The sequence below is a fragment of the Anopheles marshallii genome, chromosome 3 (assembly GCF_943734725.1).
Source record: "Anopheles marshallii chromosome 3, idAnoMarsDA_429_01, whole genome shotgun sequence".
Taxonomy (NCBI): domain Eukaryota; kingdom Metazoa; phylum Arthropoda; class Insecta; order Diptera; family Culicidae; genus Anopheles; species Anopheles marshallii.
In genome coordinates, this window is record NC_071327.1 from 84,319,448 (window position 1) to 84,336,675 (window position 17,228).

Consider the following 17,228-nt stretch of genomic DNA (forward strand, 5'->3'; position numbering starts at 1 on the left):
CCAATGTAGTAGAAGATCTGCTATCACGTTCATTGATAGCATGCCAGAGCGGGTGAGCTATGTGCACGCGGAAGGGGAAAAAATGTTGCCTCCTAGAAAGATGTTCTCCTAGTATCAGAAATCGGAAAACGGCCAGTTTGTATGGGATTTCGTGTCAGCCGACGGGGAGTTTGAGAGAGGGAGATGGAGGATTTGGAGGTCATTTCCATGAAACACTGCAAAATAAAATGAAACTCTAAGCATCGAATTCCGTTTGTTTTGCGTTTAATTATATTTTACTTGCACTCCTTCCATAATATCTTTTACAAAGATGTCCAATGTTATAACTTAAACTATTTTGCTTGCACAAATAAATGTCTGCCGTTCGCCTCCACACAGATCGAAGCTATTAAATATAAGCCACATAAAAACAACACAGCGTACCGTAAGTGCTAAGCTAATATGTTACCGAGATAAATATGGGTATGACATGATATTAATTCCAGCAAGCTACATACGCATCCACTCAAAACCACGTTCACGATCAGCGGAATCCGGTTCGGGGATTTTCTTTTTATTTGCACATGCACGAGTAAAAAACGAGTTTTGATTAGGTTCATATTGCGCGTTTGAGCAGTAGTTTATAAGCTAAGTAGGTAATTTACAACAACTCGGAACGTTTCACTATAAATTCGACAATTCAACAAATTAAATGGGGCTGGTTAGTAAACGCTTGCATTTACTAGCATAATTTCCAAGCAAAATGGGGGTAACAACCACGCAAAATAGTACGGCCAACAGGGTTTCGAGCAAGGGCGAGTACTGGTAAGCCAAGTAGACACGCTTTCTAATGTACTACCTTCACGATGGATGATACATTCAGCGTGATATCTTAACAATGATAACAAAAGCGTTGACGAAAAAGATTGGTACTAGGAGCGCCATCGTACGGATAAGCACCTTTTAGTATTTTTTTTTTCGTAATTAGTTAACCTTTTCCAAAACTACGAGAGGGCGCGGAGTATCATGATCTATGAATTAACGTTCTAAAGAATCGACATTTCGAATTCGAGGTACGTAAATCAGACTTTTGTCATGCCCGGTTTGCAAATGCTCACCCGGTGAGAACACATGACAACGCGATAGGGTATTGTCTAACTAAATACTTGACATTCTATAAAGTGCCCAGCAGCGCAGTCACGCGCAGTCAATTTCTCTTTACTTTGGCTCCATTTGATCATCCCTTTCTCGTGTAGATGATGCACACGAACGCGAAAAGACGCTGTTTTTGTTTTGATTCCTAGTGCTCGTTCAATCGGTCCTGACTACGAGCATTCCGAAGGCGAGAATTTTTGCGACTGACCGCTTCCAGGTATGCTGCCGGTGCCCATCCTTCCAGACCGGTAGCTGTTCGAAACAAAAAGCAAGAGTCGTGTATAATTTTCTGGCCGTGCATTCCGCCAGCGTTGCGAATACTTACAGATAACCTTCACGAACCACCATCCAGCACAACCGACCTTCAGCAGTTCCACCACTTCCGCTTCCTTCATGGATACTTCCGAGTTACCCATGGCGCAGTAGTCGGCCAGCGACACGAACTTATGCCCCGGCACGACACTGTCTTCCACCGTGGTGAATTCATCCTCGCTGTTGGAGTAATCGGAACTCCACGCATTGCTCTCCTGATTGTCGTGTTCCGAGGAGGACGACGAGATGCCGGTCGCGTTCAACAGACTATCGTCGTTCAAGTTCGATATCCGCGTAACGACATCCTGCGCAAGTCCCACCATTCCTGCGGCTGCCAATCCGTTGGTTTGTAGCTGCGCCTGCTGGTCGCAGCTCACGATTCGATTCGGAGTACCATGAACGGCTTGCGGAACGTCCCAGGATGTCATGTGGCGTAGCGGTCTTCAAAAAAGGAAATTAAAATTGGCATTAAACATAGAATCGAAAGTTGCGGGTTGGTTTGACAGAACACACGAACACGAACACTCACTTGTGGTTTAAGCCATACTGTTTGATCTTTTCGCCCTTCAGCTCTTCCAGCTGGTTTAGCAAAACTTTCTTAATTTCGGCCACCCACTTGTTTTTAATCTCAATCGTGCCGGCCTGTATTGTATGGACCTCCTGGCGTCCTTGCAGCCACACCTCGAACCGCCTTGAATCACCGCGAACCGATTCCGTTAAGCCTATTTGCGACATCTGTCAAGGTGGGAATGTGACTGGCGTTAGAACTGGGCGGAAATGTACATTATTCAGCCGAATACGTTCATACCTGAAGCCAATGTTTGAATTGGTACGTGCTCTTGTTGTGTCCCGTTTTGGATCCTTGCTTGCAAAACAGCATCGCCTTCTGGTACAGGAAGATGTGCCTATTCTGGGTCTTCAATCGGAGCCGCAAGTCTTTTTTACTCTCCGTCCACACTTGGAACGAATCCTGCATCAGCAGTTCTCCCTGCTGCGACAGATCAGCCTAAAATCGAGTGCAAAAGTTAGGAAAGCAGCGTCTTCGACCAGCACGGCTGGTTTTTACCTACCGGGAAGCCTGTGATAGCTATTTGATGCATGGAATCGTTAACACACTTCAACACAACCAACATACAATCTAACGCTTTTTGAAGCTCCCGCGAACATGTTCCCGTGTCGCTGAATCTGGAAACAGAAGCAGAGGCACATCAGTGTTGAACGTTGAACACTTGCAATTCCGCCACGGATGTTGCTTACTTGAGCAAATCTTTTAGCAGCAACTGGTACTTGGTAATCCTTTGGACCGGTTTCAGCAAATAGGCGGCCAGTGGAAGTTTGTGGCCGAGCTTCTTCTGGCATTCCTGCAGGAATAGATGCGTGTCGACGAGCGTTTCCCGCAGGCGCTCGGAACGTGGTATGTTCTGACAGTAGTACGAATATAGCCGGAAGAAGGTGTCTCGCTGCAATGAGAAAATGTACTTGACAGTTGATAAACATTCCAGCCACCGTCGTCAGACCATCGTAACGTACCCGCTGAACGAAGCATAGTGCGACTAGTTCGGTGGTGGAAATGCAGTTCTCCAAATCCTTCAGGAATATGTCATTGTGGAAGGTGTACAGCTCGTGCAAGTTTCCAAACAGTATGTCCGATTTTCCCTCCAAACCCGGCGGCACAAGGGAGCTCATTTCCTCGGACAGCATTTCATCCTTGTAGCCCTGTAGACGACAAAGTCGAAAAGTGACACATATTAGGTTATTAGGCGTGCATTTCGGAAATATCTCCGTATAAACCCAAAGGCAACCAATATTTCTCAATAGCCCCCCGATCGACGATCGACAATCATCCATTCGGCTACGAACCGGTACAATGTTGCTGGATATAACCCATAATTCTAAACGGTATGGCCGGCCAATGGTCTCGCCAACATCTTTAATTTACCACTTACGACTCAACGTTTGATTCCGTTGGCCGGCCAATGCTTGGTTTGCTTGAACTCCCTAAAGCGGTCAACTTTCTCTTGCTGCGAACATGCATTTTCAGCATATAATTACACCCGAACACGCCAGCAGAGCAGCAAGATGCCCTCCGGGGGGAACCCCAAAAGCTGGCCCTCTCTTCAATCGGACACATGCATCGGGGCACACACCGCAGCTACCGTGCGCTTCAAACTGGAGTGACTTGAATCGCCTTTTTTATGTATCACACATTAAACAGAGAGATAGAGAGAGAGAGAGAAAGAGAGAGAGAGAGAGAGAGAGAGAGAGAGAGAAAGCAACTCTACCACACCGAACAGCCCGTTGAACATATCTCGCTGGGCGCCAATGATGGATTGCCTGTTAAAAACTTTGATCATATCTTTTTTCTTTCCCTTTTCTGTGGTCATTTTTCTCTCGAACTGGCCAAATAATGCAGACATAAAAAAAAACTGAACTGCTTTTTGAGATTGATCATACGAACTCCCTAAAACCCGGGGGGTGAAAATCCACCCATGTGTATCATCTGTTGTAGCAATTCTATTATACAGTGACAAAATTTGGAACTTCTCTCTTGCGGAGAAAGCCCAGAGCGATGCACAGAAGCTTCCCGTGTTGGTCGTGATCGTGTTGCAAAGTGACCTCTTCGATCCGCCGGCTATCAAACCTGGACAAGATGGACATCGTCTTGCGAAAGCGTCATTCGAGGCCGGTCACATATGCATAGCAAACAATTTCCCATCAGATGGTAACGAGTGAGGAGTTCGCTAACGATCCCGAGAAGCAAAAGCTCGCTGACGATCAGCGAAAATCGGGAAAAATATTCCGCAAATTGAAAGTATTGATCAGGAAAGAGAGCACGTCCGTTTTGGTATACTGAATGAATTCTTGGCAGCAGAAGGAACTCTTCCTCATTTGTGGTCCGGCACAACCTTGGAGATCTTAGCCCAAAGAACTAAAGCTCCACAGCACAGTTCCTGGTTACAAAAAAACCCTCCCTTATAGTCCCCCAAATCCGTTTAAATCGTTCAGTTACCTGAATTGCTTACTAGAGTGCTAATGAACTTACAAGCTTTTGGAAGATGCCACACCTGTAAACGTTTGAACCGTCTTCGGCTTTCGCGGGATTTCGTGCTTGTGGGCGAATTTTGCTACAATAATCATAATTGTCACAGCTCGTTTTAATGAACAAATCTTTCCTACACTTCATTTCCGCTCGAACCTGTTCCGTTTTGTTACCGGATCGTATGGTTTCGTACACACCGATGTCGTCAAATATGTACGGCCGATTGGTTTGAGCACTCGTTGCCACCACATCGTTGTCCAGCAGTACCTCCCTGCCGAAGGGTAGAAATGGGCGACTGGCAGCACTGCCCTGGTGAGGATCTTCCTCCCCGTCACTGTTGACCGGAAGGAAAATCTGTCTCCGATCGTTCAACCGACAAGCGGTCGAACTAATCGAGGGAGCATTTTTGCGGCAATGCTGCAAAGTCTTGGAGCGATTGACGTAATCGAAGGTTTTGAATGTGTCCGCACCGATGAGATCGCACACGTTTGGCATCGATGTGGCAGTGGTCGGTGGTAGCGGCTCGGGATCCATTTCAAACAGCAAATTTGTCGACATATTGCGAGCGATCGGTGGAGTGGTTTTGGACTCAAAGGAAATGGGTGTGGAAGGCGCATGGTAGTAGTCACCGCTCGAGTACGGTGGAGGCGGCAAAGAATTGTACTGAAACTGCTGCTGGCTATGCGGCGACGCTACCTTCACCGATTTCGGTTTCACCTTTGCCGATCGCTTGTTGCGCTTGCGCGTGGAAGTAGTTATTTTTTGGCGCAAGAAATCTCCATAATGATAGCGCGTGTACTCATCGACGCTGGTGAATCCACGCTGGCGCACAAAATCATCGATCACACGGCGGTACTTCTTCTCCGAAAAATCCTTCGATGACTTACAGCTCTTCAGGGTCGTACTGGTGGAGTTTAGCGATCGGTTTAGAGAGTATTTCATAAGCGATTTTTCGCAAAATGCTCGAATCTGACGGTATGTCCGTTGGCAACGGGATGGTGCTTTCGGCTTCCGGTCTTTAAGCAGGGTCGCGTAAGGAGGAACTGCCGACCTCTCACAGTTTGCTGCCCGTTGTCGGCTGGTGGATAGAAGCGTACGATTCCTTGCTATATGCCTCCCAAATGGATCCATAAAGGACGGAAGCGTTGGGCTTTCAGTTTGATAATACTGCTCGAAACTGCTATTCCGGCGACAGAACACTTGCGAGTTGGTATTGGAAGAATAGTATCGTTGCAATGGAGGAAGCGGCGGCACGGTCGATGGTGACACCGACTCCGCCATAAGCTTCTCCTTCTTTACTGAGTCACAGTCATTGTTCGAGACGGGCAAGGAGGCCGGTCCCACGGTAGAGGCTGCCCGGGAAAACTGACCGCTCTCCGAAGCCCCGCTACTGTTGTAGATATACTCCATAATGTCGAGGTATCGCTTCTTCATGAGATAGTTTCGAAAGTCTCGATCCTTTACGATTTCCGTGTAGGACATCGTATCGAAGTACTCCTGCAAAATGGCCATTTCCGTGTTTTCATCGTTTTCTTCGCTTTCGTTTCGTTCTAGCAGCTGGACAATTTTGCTCTTGCCCAACCGACAGCCGCCATTCGTGTGGCTTCCAGCGGACGACCGTTGGGATTTGTAGCTTCTTTGGGACCGCATCGTATCCGATGCGGCGTGTATCTCGGGACAGCTCCCACCGAAAGTATGCGCAGTTCTGCGCAGCGTTGACGAACTCTTCAGTGAATGGTAGGCGTGTGGCAGTAGTTGAGCACCTTCAACGTTCGAAAATGGCAACACGCCATGCTTGCCCGTGATGGATTTGTTTTTGTGGAACAGATGCGCTCGACTGCCAAACGGCTGGCAGGCCGATTCTTCCATGCGCGTGCCCAATACGCCCTGCGATAATTTTCCCTGCAAACCGAACGGAGTGCCATCGTTCTTGCCGATCCAGCTGGTTGGGAAATCTCGCGGGGAAAACCGAGGCACGGTGAATTCTCGCTCTCCAACTCCCAACGACACCATTTCGTCCTGCTCCCCAAACAACGACGCCCGGTACGAAAGTGTCGAGGAAGATTCCGATCGGTCAGAGGCGATCACGGGCACAGCGCAATGATTGGATGGATTGTTCGTGGCAGGAACCGGGGGTTCGTATTTGGCACTTTCCCCATTCAAACACTTGGCCTCCGGAACGGTGGGTGACGGCATCCTTGTGCTTGCAACACTCCCGAAGCGCCTGTGAACCTTCCCGACGATGTAATTTGCAGTGCTCTTTACCTTTCCGGCCCGAAAAAGCGAGAGATGCCTTCGTTTGTTGTCACATGTGTCCGTTGATCCGATGGTGGTCAGGTTGTAGTTGCCAAACTTCATGCTTAGACACGTTCTAACTTGAGATTTGGTAAAATTACGGTCACGTGGAGAGATGGTAAATAGGTTTAAGGCTGCCGCCGTCACTCTGCACACTTTATGTCATTGATTAAGCTCCACAATAACAGTGTTTTTCATTTTCGTTGATAAGCCTACAAATGTTCAACGTTGTGCAGCAAAGTTACAGTCTTTGTTGTGGAACTCCTTATAATGTTCACTTATTTCGATTGCTCGCAAAACAATACTCCAGTCCATAAACTATAAAGTTCACACATAAAACGATGCCGATTGATTTATGTCCGTTTGTGGCGGGTTGTGTTTGCTTTTCTTTTCACTATGGATTATAAGTTTCCAATTCCGTTATCATCTGAAACTGCACTCCGAAATAAAAACAAAAAACATGATATGTTAAAAGGTTGTACATTTTTAACACGCTCAATAAACCACCCGCGCTTGGCGCAACTTAAACGGTTTTATATTCCACTTTTAGCAATTATTTAAGGTGCAAATAATCACGATTAAGGCGGACCACTGTAAACTTTCTTCTTTTCCAACGGAGGAGTGTGTGTGTGTGTTTGGTTTGCACCTTTTAGCGAGAGGCTGCACACATCTTGCACACGAAGGCGCAAACAGTTTTCTACCGAACAACTTAGCCGACAACTTAAATGCTCTGCTAATGATATAGGGTGGATTGATGGGGCCAGTATGATCGAAGGCTCGCGAGGGCTACGGGAAACAAAGTTAGTACGGAGTTTCTTTAAGAGAAGCATAACATCAGCTTTGAGTGTGATTGACAGGTCTAGCAACGGATGCACCAATGGAAAATATTTATTGTCCGCTTCGTGGGCAAGAGTGCCATACGATATGAGCAGATTATCTCGCTAATTACACTGTACTCTATTGCCCAACGAAATGTCTTCAAATATGAAAACGATTACTCAATTCAAATCCAAAACCATTTAAATCCAAAAGACACAACAAACACGGTTTTGACCCACAAAAGTACTGGCGGCTCGAAAATCGAACTTTCTACTAGATAACAAACGGCACACAGATGGTGAGCACGATGATTTTACATGAGATAATGTTTTTCACCTCAAAACACACTTGCTGGTGGCTCGGTGTGTACACCACGGTGGTAACGTCGTCATCGTTTTCAAAACCATTTTCCAGACACAACTTTCGACTGATTTTGGGTTCATATTAGTAACAACGGGAGTACATTGCACATATATGTATGCGATTTTTTTCTTCTGAATTTAATAGAAAAGTATACATTTTTCATTATTTTACTTTCTATCGTTTGCTAAATGTGTCACGCACTGTGGAGTCTCACAAACAAGTTGGATGTTATATATTCTGCATTTGGAAGTAATTTTCCACGATACTTTTCCACAACTTTAGCACATATTTGCACACTGTTTTTATTTGCTTTAAACTACCATTTTTGATGCATAAGTTGCTATCAACGGCCAGCTATTGTTTGTCAAAAACGACATATTGCAATCAATATAGATTTGCAACTACACAATGTTTTCGAACCGGGTTTCTTTACAACTTGTTTCAAATAATCACAATAATTTGCACAAAGATCCCGCACCTACACACACACACACACACACAAACAGCCCGCGAAAAAAGCATTGATGTTTATGAAGAGCTGTGAAGAGTTTAACCACAGACCCCCAATCACGGTGAGCTATCGATACAAACTGAAAACAATAGATATAGCGGATGATTTTGGAGCCTCGCCGCAGCAGCACCACCAGGGGATGGTTGGCTTGTAGTGTGTGCACTGGCTGCACACTGCGCTCATTTTGGAGACCGATTCATCCAAACAGCTCAAACACACGCAACACCGCAATACACACGTCCGTTGCCATGGATGTTCGTCCCGTTTATGATTATGCCAATATGTGGATGGTTGCTTGATTTAAGCATGTTTTAGCAAAGGAGAAACGGTGAGACGCTCCGAATAGCGCAAGCGTACTGGGGGTTGCCCAGATAGGTCTTATCATGGGCGCAATCCTACCAACTACATATCGTTCCACGAGACCGAGTAAATCTTCAGCACACTGTATCGATACAAAGAATCGGTTTTGTTTCTCCGTTTGCCACGGCGGTGTAATCTTTACCGCGCGCACCTAATCGCGCACTTCATCACGCTTTGCTGCCTTATGCTTCACGAGGAAGCGCAGCGAAAAAAGGCTTCAAAGATGCATTTATGCGCATGAAATGTCTGCATTACCTGGGATGTGCCGCACAGTAATGCAACGGGAGAAACGGCACTCGCGGTAAGCCAGAAAGGCTTCCGGAGTATTAGAAAATGTTCCCAAATCAGTGCCGCTTTTCGTGATGCCAACGGTTCACAGAAATCTGTTTCTGGTATGTTTTGCAGTGAACTTTTACAGCTTGTAATAAATGATCATATAACGTCGAAGTAGATGATCGATTGATGTAAATCACTTTGTTGTTGAGTTGCGATACATTGATGCTTTTGAACTGCAAAATCCACAACGAAGCTTCACGATTCATTAAGCCGAGTTTTGCTTTATTTTTTAATTAGTCATGTATTGTAATGCGCTTTTTATCTATCAAACAAATTTCAGTTAGGCAAAATCACATTTCGTGTATGTATGAGCGAAAAGTGTGTTGAAATTCACCTCCCAAAAGAAGCGTTTCTGTATAACAGTAGTTTTATTTTATTTGGTCCTTCTAGTTCTTACTGTCCTGTTCGATTCCACGTTGGAAAGATCTTACCGAATTAAACTTGCCAAGACCCGAAAGTTTCATGTGATTAGCTATGCGAAATGGTCAGCAGGAAAGAGTGAAACCTTCGCCACTATCTGCAACACAAACAGCTAACGGAAATTTGTTACCCACTGCTTGATACACACATATGATGAGGTCCGTTGAGCAAAACCGAAAAAGAAACCCCCGTTGGATAGAACAACTAGCCAGCCGACCACAACAAATGTATTGCGGTTCAGGCACCAGTATTACCCCTACATCCACAGTATTACGTCTATATCTGCTCAATCTTTTGGTCCTATGAATCACTCATGTTCTATGCCCAGTTAGCGTTTCCGTTACATGCTTTAAACTTATATCTGCTGGCTTTTATAGGCGAAAGTACAGACCATTTCACCATTACTTGTATGTTGGTATGTTTGGTAAGCTTGTTTGGACCAAGCTTAATAATAACGTTGTCAAATAATAGAGAGTAGCTGAGCAGATTAGTCAACATTTGGCTGCTGGTTTACAGCATGTTGTAGTATTGCAGACTTTCTTGTATTAATTAGACTATATGAAAGAAATTGAATTGGGTTTGACGTTTATAAACCCCCTTTAATTAACCCCCTATGCAAAGTGGTGTGCTTAAAGAATAGATAAGGGAATAAGTTTCTTTAAGCCTTCACAATTTTATTTATCAGGTTACGACAACATCCCAGTAAATCACCTGGTCGCTGTTCCCCGTACATTTTTTATATATATTCAATATATTCCCGTACATTCAAATATACCAAGTTCGGCTACCAAGTTCGAAATATACTTGAAGCAAAAAGAAGCGCACGAAAACGGTTGTACCGTTGACCACTTCGAAGGCGGAAAGCCATTTTTAGCCTATTATGCTCTCCGGCAACGTGTTGTGTGTATACCAGCACCTCAGACTGGCAATTTGGAAGAAAATCACAAGCATAGCAACACGAAGAGCTCGAAAAGAAAACTGATCGAGCGGGGAGGCAAGGTGAAAGGAGAACAAAATGAAGATGCTCTGGTTTCTTGCGAACGACTAAAGTTGAAAAGTTAATTTCTCTTGGCGATTCGTTTCCACGCATTCAGCAATACATGCCGCTTTCGTGGCCACCTCACCGGCACGCACGTACTCTGACACCATTTAGCTGTTGATCGCTTCTTGATTTCCGCATTATGCACTTCCAACCCTGCCGTATGTGCATTAACACAGCGTCCGTCCACGTATCGCAACGTTGATCAACATGATCAACGACCTACCGGCCAAATTAAGGTTATATTCCATAACATATACGAAAAAAGTAAAGGAAAAGTTTTCTATTTTTCGTAAGTGCTTTTAATTTACATACACGGTTACCGATTTGATCATGTGCAGTAAATGGCACGGCTCTTTGTTTTGCAGCGACGGACAATCTTTAAACTGTATGCCCGTGAAACCGCAATTTTTGTCACTTACCTTCAAAATAGATCCCATCTCAGCGACGTAGATCCGTTCCGTCTCCAGAAGTTCTGCTAACACATGTCCTCTTTTCAGCTTTCGTTCGTCCGAGTCCTACAATAAAATGGAATGATATTGGCATGCTGTTATTTCGCTGCTTCCCTGATGGCTGTGAACTTTTGGGTAATTTACCGTTTGGCTCTGAAGATTTAGATCACTATCCGAACTGGTTATCGCCGTATCGCTGCTGATCGAGATGCCCGAATCGAGTGGACCTTCGATCGATCGTGGCCGTGGTGAAAAGTTTTCAATCTGTAAACGATGGTAATGCAGAAGAATTTCTGTTATTTCACAGTTTGTTAAACAAGACAGTCGGTATACCCAAAAGATTAATTATTTAAAATAATTTCAATTAAGTTATTGCTATCTCCTATTCTGTCCTGCTTAATACGAGACTGATCTGGACCAAGGCTAGACTTCTTGAGAGAAATCGTACTATTTGGGTAAAGCTCAGCAAATTCAAATAACCATCTATAAAACACAACATTTAAAGACTTACTGATGGACAGGTCAAAATATTTCGCTACAATCAATTGTTTAAACGGACCTATCGGCGTTGAGAAGAGTAATTACTGTCAGCTAACAGCAGATTTCTCATTTTAAACAATTATTTTACGTTGATTCATTAAAGGTGTTTAATGTGAAAGTGGGCTAACTTCACCCAAAAAGAAGATTTTTACTTGACACTTTACTTGGCAGCTTACCTTAGTTTGAGCATTTATTTTTTTCACACAAGAGCAATGATCATTTTGATGCTTATGCACATTGACAACATCGTTGATTTTTGGAGCAGACATTCCATAACCTTCCGTCGAATGCGGAGTTTCTGAGTTGCTGTTGGTTGTAATGTCTATGGAGCTAACAAGGCACGGTTGTGTCCGATGGGCGAACTTCTGATACCTTTTCCGACAGCAACAGCAGGAATTGCTCGTACCGAGGGATTGTTGTAGCTCACATACCCCTTCTTCATTGTCATCCCCTTCGAGATCGCTGGTCGCGGTGCCTGGAAGCCCCTCCCCTTCATCAAGATAGCCTTTGTTTAAGAACAACGATCCATCACACCCGAGTCTAATGCTGGTTTTAGACGTGTAGCGATTTTTACCACCATGCATAACCGCTGCACCGCTGCTTGCGGGAAGACTTTTAGTACAAGTCACGCTCGAAACGTTGGTTGACTCACTGCAGATTGTACTGCTGCTGCTGCTGTCGGTGCTGGTTGTCGACACGATCGAGGATGGTTGTTGCTTCTCGGGACTTATCGATCGTTCGCTTTGATCGTAATAACCATCGTCCTTGTCGGATTCACTACCAGCAGAACCCCAGGAAGAATTGGAAGAGTAGGATCGCGAGGAAGACCTGTTGCTGTTGGATGTCGCGGTGGAGATAAGCGAGCATGGTTCGGAGAAGCTGGCACAGTTGTTGCTGCCATTGCCGCTACTAATGAAGATTTTGATGCTGTTGTTTTCCTCGTTCTTTATTTTGTTGTTGATTTTGACCTTATCGTCGTAAGCCTTCGTCTGAGGATTGTTTTTCAATTTAATGTTGCGCTGATTTTGCTGGTTCCAAAACTTTTGTCGCGATACTATGTCGATGTTTTGTGGCACACGTGAGATGCATTTTTCGATGATCATTCTGTTGCTCTCCAAATCGATTTCCTTTATTGTTGACGATGTTACAATTTCCGCATCATCATTTATGTCTTTGCTACCGTGCGTATTATTCACCTTTCCATTCAACATGCCATTGTTCAGCAGATTGTTCATGACAAACGTTTCGTTTTTATATTCCGGCAATTCCTTGCTGGATGCCATAATATCGTCATGATCGTTAATCACAATCGATGTTCGCTTTCCGCATAAAATTATATCCAGCTGATCCGATGTGCTGCTGTCGCTGGGTGTAGGTTTCTGCGAAGAAACACTTTTCTTGCTACAGTCATTACTGCAAGAACCTGTTGATGCGGTTGAGGATGCGGAAGACGATGATGACGATGAGGACATTGGACAGTTGGAAAATTTGCAGTTTTTGTAACCACAAGTATTGCCATTTCTCTCCCTCTTCATCAGCATGTCGCCCGTGTGTTTACCGTCGACGATAAGCTTGTCTGCAGACTTTGATTTAGACAGACGTCGATATTTCTTAGAGCACCCATTTTCGACCCCTGACTGATAAATGGAATGGTTCTGTGGCGGTTGTTTCTGTTGATCCAGTTCGCGGATCTGTGACTCATCTAGTTGCTGATCGAGAGTCTCCGTCGATACAATACGATCCTGATCATCAATGATTTTGCGAATGCGTTTGCTAATTGTGTCATCGCCTGACAAGCTGCAAGAGGTTATCATGTTGTCAGCCGAAACCGGTGTACTAACGTCCACTGATTTTGGAAGATTGCTCTCTGTTTTATACCTCGCACTGAGTCGTTTGTGCACCAGGTATTTACTCTGTTCCGATTTTCTGTGCTTCTCGAAACGATGTACCGGTGTGCTATCACGAACCGCCACTCCATTGTTTGGTGCGCCAGAATCGCAACCGCTACTGTTGGCGTGTTTAGGACTCGGACGACTCGGCGAAGAGAAATTGGACATAAGATCGGGATCCTCCCTGGAATCTAGGAACAGTTGATTGATGCGGTGGATATCGTTCATCGATTTATGGCGCGTGAGCAGATTTGTGCTGGTATGGCTTTTTTGCAGTTTGAACATGCGACAATTTTCCTGTTTTAATCCGCCACCTCCAAGCGTGTCCGGTGCTTCCGCGGACATTGGTTTGGATGCCGTTTGCTGGTTCATCATCAGCACGTTGGCACACTTTTTCGCCGCCGGTGACTGATTAATGACGCGCATCATGCTGGGTCTATTATGCTGCCGAACGTCCCAGCTGAGCCTTTTGTGTTGAACATCGGTCAGCTTCTGGGTGTGTGGCGTAGAACCGGACGGAGCCGACTGTACATCCTGTAGGTTCTTCTTCTCATTAATTACGCCGTACAGCTTGTTGTCCACGTACCGTTCGTATCCGCGGCTGTCGAAGTAGTATTGCACCGTTTCTAGTTTGCTTTTCTTCTTGTTTTCAAACAGCAAACCATACTTTTTCTTGGCCAACGCTTTGATTTTGATGTCGGAATCATTAATGTACTGCAGCTTACCGCCCGCAGTACTACTTTCCGTTGCGCTGGGTGTGTTTGCTCCAAAGCCATTATGTTTCTTATACACGAGGTACTTAGAATTGCCAGATTTGCCAGGATCTCCAACCTTGGCCTCCGGCTCCTTGCTAGTTGTAGATGGTTTGCATTCCTTTTTCTCTTTTTTGCCAACAAAAGAGCTAGCTGATGCCTCCGCAAGGCTATTAGCGGCCGTATTAACCATCTTACCACCATTAGTGATCTTTTCACTGCAACCAACAACAGTGGCGGTGGAAATAGTTTTCTTCTTTTCAGTATCCTCCTTCAACACCTTGCCATGTTTCGCTTGGTTGCCGTTGAATGATGCAACAGACTCTTTTTTAACGGCATCGGAAGCAGGGTTCTTGTCTGTTTCCTCGTTCTTTAAATTGACGTAGTTCACTTTCAGCAGCTTCATCATGGGGATACGATCAGTCGCGAAGGATTCGTTCTCCATTCCATTTTTGCCCACTCGAGAATCATTTTTTCGCGGACAGTCCTCTTTGGATTCGGCCCTAATTTGAGCTTGAAGTCCACCCACTACGCGGCTACTGCTTGCACTACGATTATTCCGAAACTTGGTGTACTGCTGGGAGACTTTACTCGAGTGCGAATCGGGAACATGATTCGCCGAAGACACTCCCGTAGTGCCACTTCGCACATGATGATGACTATTTGGCTGTGACACCGATCTTAGGGCAACCGAAGATTGATGTATAACACGGGGCGGTTGGTGCATCATTATTTTAATCACATTTCTTCCGAATAAGCCTCTGTCATGCACTTCTCCTTTATGTAACTATATCACTTTCACGGTACTTTCACAAACGATAGTGGCTACGTATTTTGGAGTTCACTGTTGGTAACAGAACCACCATTCACGGTGGTGATGCACTTGCTGAATAGCATCGCTTCATATTTCGTTCATAGATCACTTCACTCACTTAAAGAACGCCTGCAAAATATTACAATACAATAATAGTCGTACTCCTTTGCCTTAATTCACTGCACGGGCTTAAATATAGTGCGAAACCTTTCAACGTTTGTGCTGTATGTTGCGTGACGATTCCGGAGAACCAGTGACGATTAAATTAACCAAAGATAAAAAGAAACAAAATGATTGGTTGTTCAAGTACTTTACAATATGTTGAAGTATTGCAAAAAAGCTTTAATCGCTGACCAAAATAGAAATTTTTCAAACAAAATAGAAAGATTAAACAAACTTCAAGCTTTTCAAGTAAACGGTACAACGCTAGTGAAAAAAAACAAACCCAAACAAAAAATCAAATTATTTCTGTTCATTACCATTTTTTTGCTAGCTAGCAAAAGCAGAGAGCAAGGAAAGCCAAAATAAAGCATACGAAATGTATAAGTATTTGAGATCTTTTTTTTCCTCTCGCTCTTTTGAGACCAGGAAACGCCGAACATTTTCGAAAGCCAATTTTCTACTGGTGAAGATGAGCTCCATTTTCCGTATTCACATCTCTTACTTTTTCATCCATCAATCGATTACTCCGGGTGTATATGAGAAACGAGCCATAGCAGCACAGTAGAGAGGTACCGCATAACAAATTGCTGGACCAGGAAAACCACAATTAACCACTCTTGTGTCTTGAAGCTGTGATTTTCATTCATTTCAATACAGAAAGTACCCGCGCAAATTGCACGGAGAAAAGATGAGCCAATGCGCACAGGCGGCGGCACATGATGCAGTGTGCGCGCGGTCGGATTATGCATAAGCCCGGCGTACAAATTTCGTGAAACTTTGTCTGCATTTGGCGCACCGATCGGTCGCTCCGGGGGTTCGTTACGTAAGTAAAAACAATCATCTTTCCATTAGCGAAACAACAGCCAAAATCTTGCGATCCATGATGATCGTTGGTGTGATTGAAGATGAAACTCTTTCTGTATGCGAGGACAATTTACATATGATGCAGAAGCATTTTGATGGGAGCCACGCATTGTACGCCTTCGCTTACGTCTTCAGGTTTAAGTTTTTGCTTATCCACACAACCGACAACCGTCTCTACCGTCCATTTCTGATGCAATGCACAATTTGCGTTGTTGCAAACAATTTTTGGCAAATGGCCCGGAAATCATTAAAATGATAAGCGGGTTCGAATCTTGGATTGGTCTATGGTTACCCATTTCAAACGTATTGGAATAGCTTGCACCCCGGACATGAAAGTGACATGCCACTTGACATAGAACAATCATAGCAAATCATCCGAGATATTTCGACTGATCGTGAAATTGTCACGTGTAACTGAAGGATTGAAATGGAAAATGTTGCGTTGCTTAAAAGTGAAAATCTGCGAATATGAAAGCAGCCGTAACCAGTGTAACTTTATGCACTTTTCCTACTAAACAGTTTTTTCCGGGGCCCCTTGCACGGCGGGGCCCTAGGCGGCCGCCTACTCCGCCCACCGTTAGATCCGCCACTGGCCGTAACCATCATCGGGCTGAAGCCCTCAACAATGAAAGTCAACGAAACGCATTGTGGATGGCTCGTCGGCACCATCAACGTAACAATATAATAAACGTCATCCGAAATACTCCCACGCCGTAATGCTTTCCTCTTTCTTTACGAAAAAAAAGCATTCCTTCGGCGTAATTCTGGGAGAAACGAAGAAAACAAACACTTGAAAACAAATGGCATGTGCTTATTCATAACCATTATCCCAAGCCAAAGTAAAAAAGAAAAAACACACACCAACAACTCTTTCCATACTTTGTCTTTCTTTATTGAACGGCTTCCCGGGGCAATATTCGAACTCAAAGCCAAATACATTGTCTTGCTGATCAGAGCAGGGGTCTACAGCTTCAACTTGTTGGAATGTTGATCGCTGCCACCTTGTCAAGTAATATTTTTTGGACTGGATATACTTTGTCTTTTCACCAGCCCGAATGACCTTTAGCCAGCCGCTACAGATCATCCATCAATGGACAATGCCATGTTATACAACTATTTCCAAAAT

The 17,228-nt window shown here is 44.6% G+C and overlaps 1 protein-coding gene across 1 annotated transcript; it reads right to left on the minus strand.

Annotated features, from left to right (window-relative positions):
* Positions 1–1,279: 1,279 nt before the first annotated feature.
* LOC128713820 (serine-rich adhesin for platelets) lies at positions 1,280–14,992 on the minus strand. Its single transcript, XM_053808689.1, has 10 exons — positions 11,798–14,992; positions 11,226–11,345; positions 11,052–11,147; positions 2,977–3,162; positions 2,704–2,906; positions 2,517–2,631; positions 2,255–2,452; positions 1,976–2,181; positions 1,460–1,887; positions 1,280–1,386 (listed from the first exon to the last, which is right to left on the minus strand). The coding sequence occupies exons 1-10, from the start codon at positions 14,990–14,992 to the stop codon at positions 1,280–1,282; spliced, it is 4,854 nt and encodes a 1,617-aa protein (XP_053664664.1).
* Between the last annotated feature and the right edge of the window lie 2,236 nt (positions 14,993–17,228).

Coding starts and splice junctions, on each gene's coding strand:
- LOC128713820 (XM_053808689.1), bottom strand. CDS start 14,992: ATGATGCACCAACCGCCCCGTGTTATACATCAATCTTCGGTTGCCCTA. Junction 2,907..2,976: donor CACTATGCTTCGTTCAGCGG/GTACGTTACGAT, acceptor TTCTCATTGCAG/CGAGACACCTTCTTCCGGCT. Junction 2,632..2,703: donor CTGCTAAAAGATTTGCTCAA/GTAAGCAACATC, acceptor TTCTGTTTCCAG/ATTCAGCGACACGGGAACAT.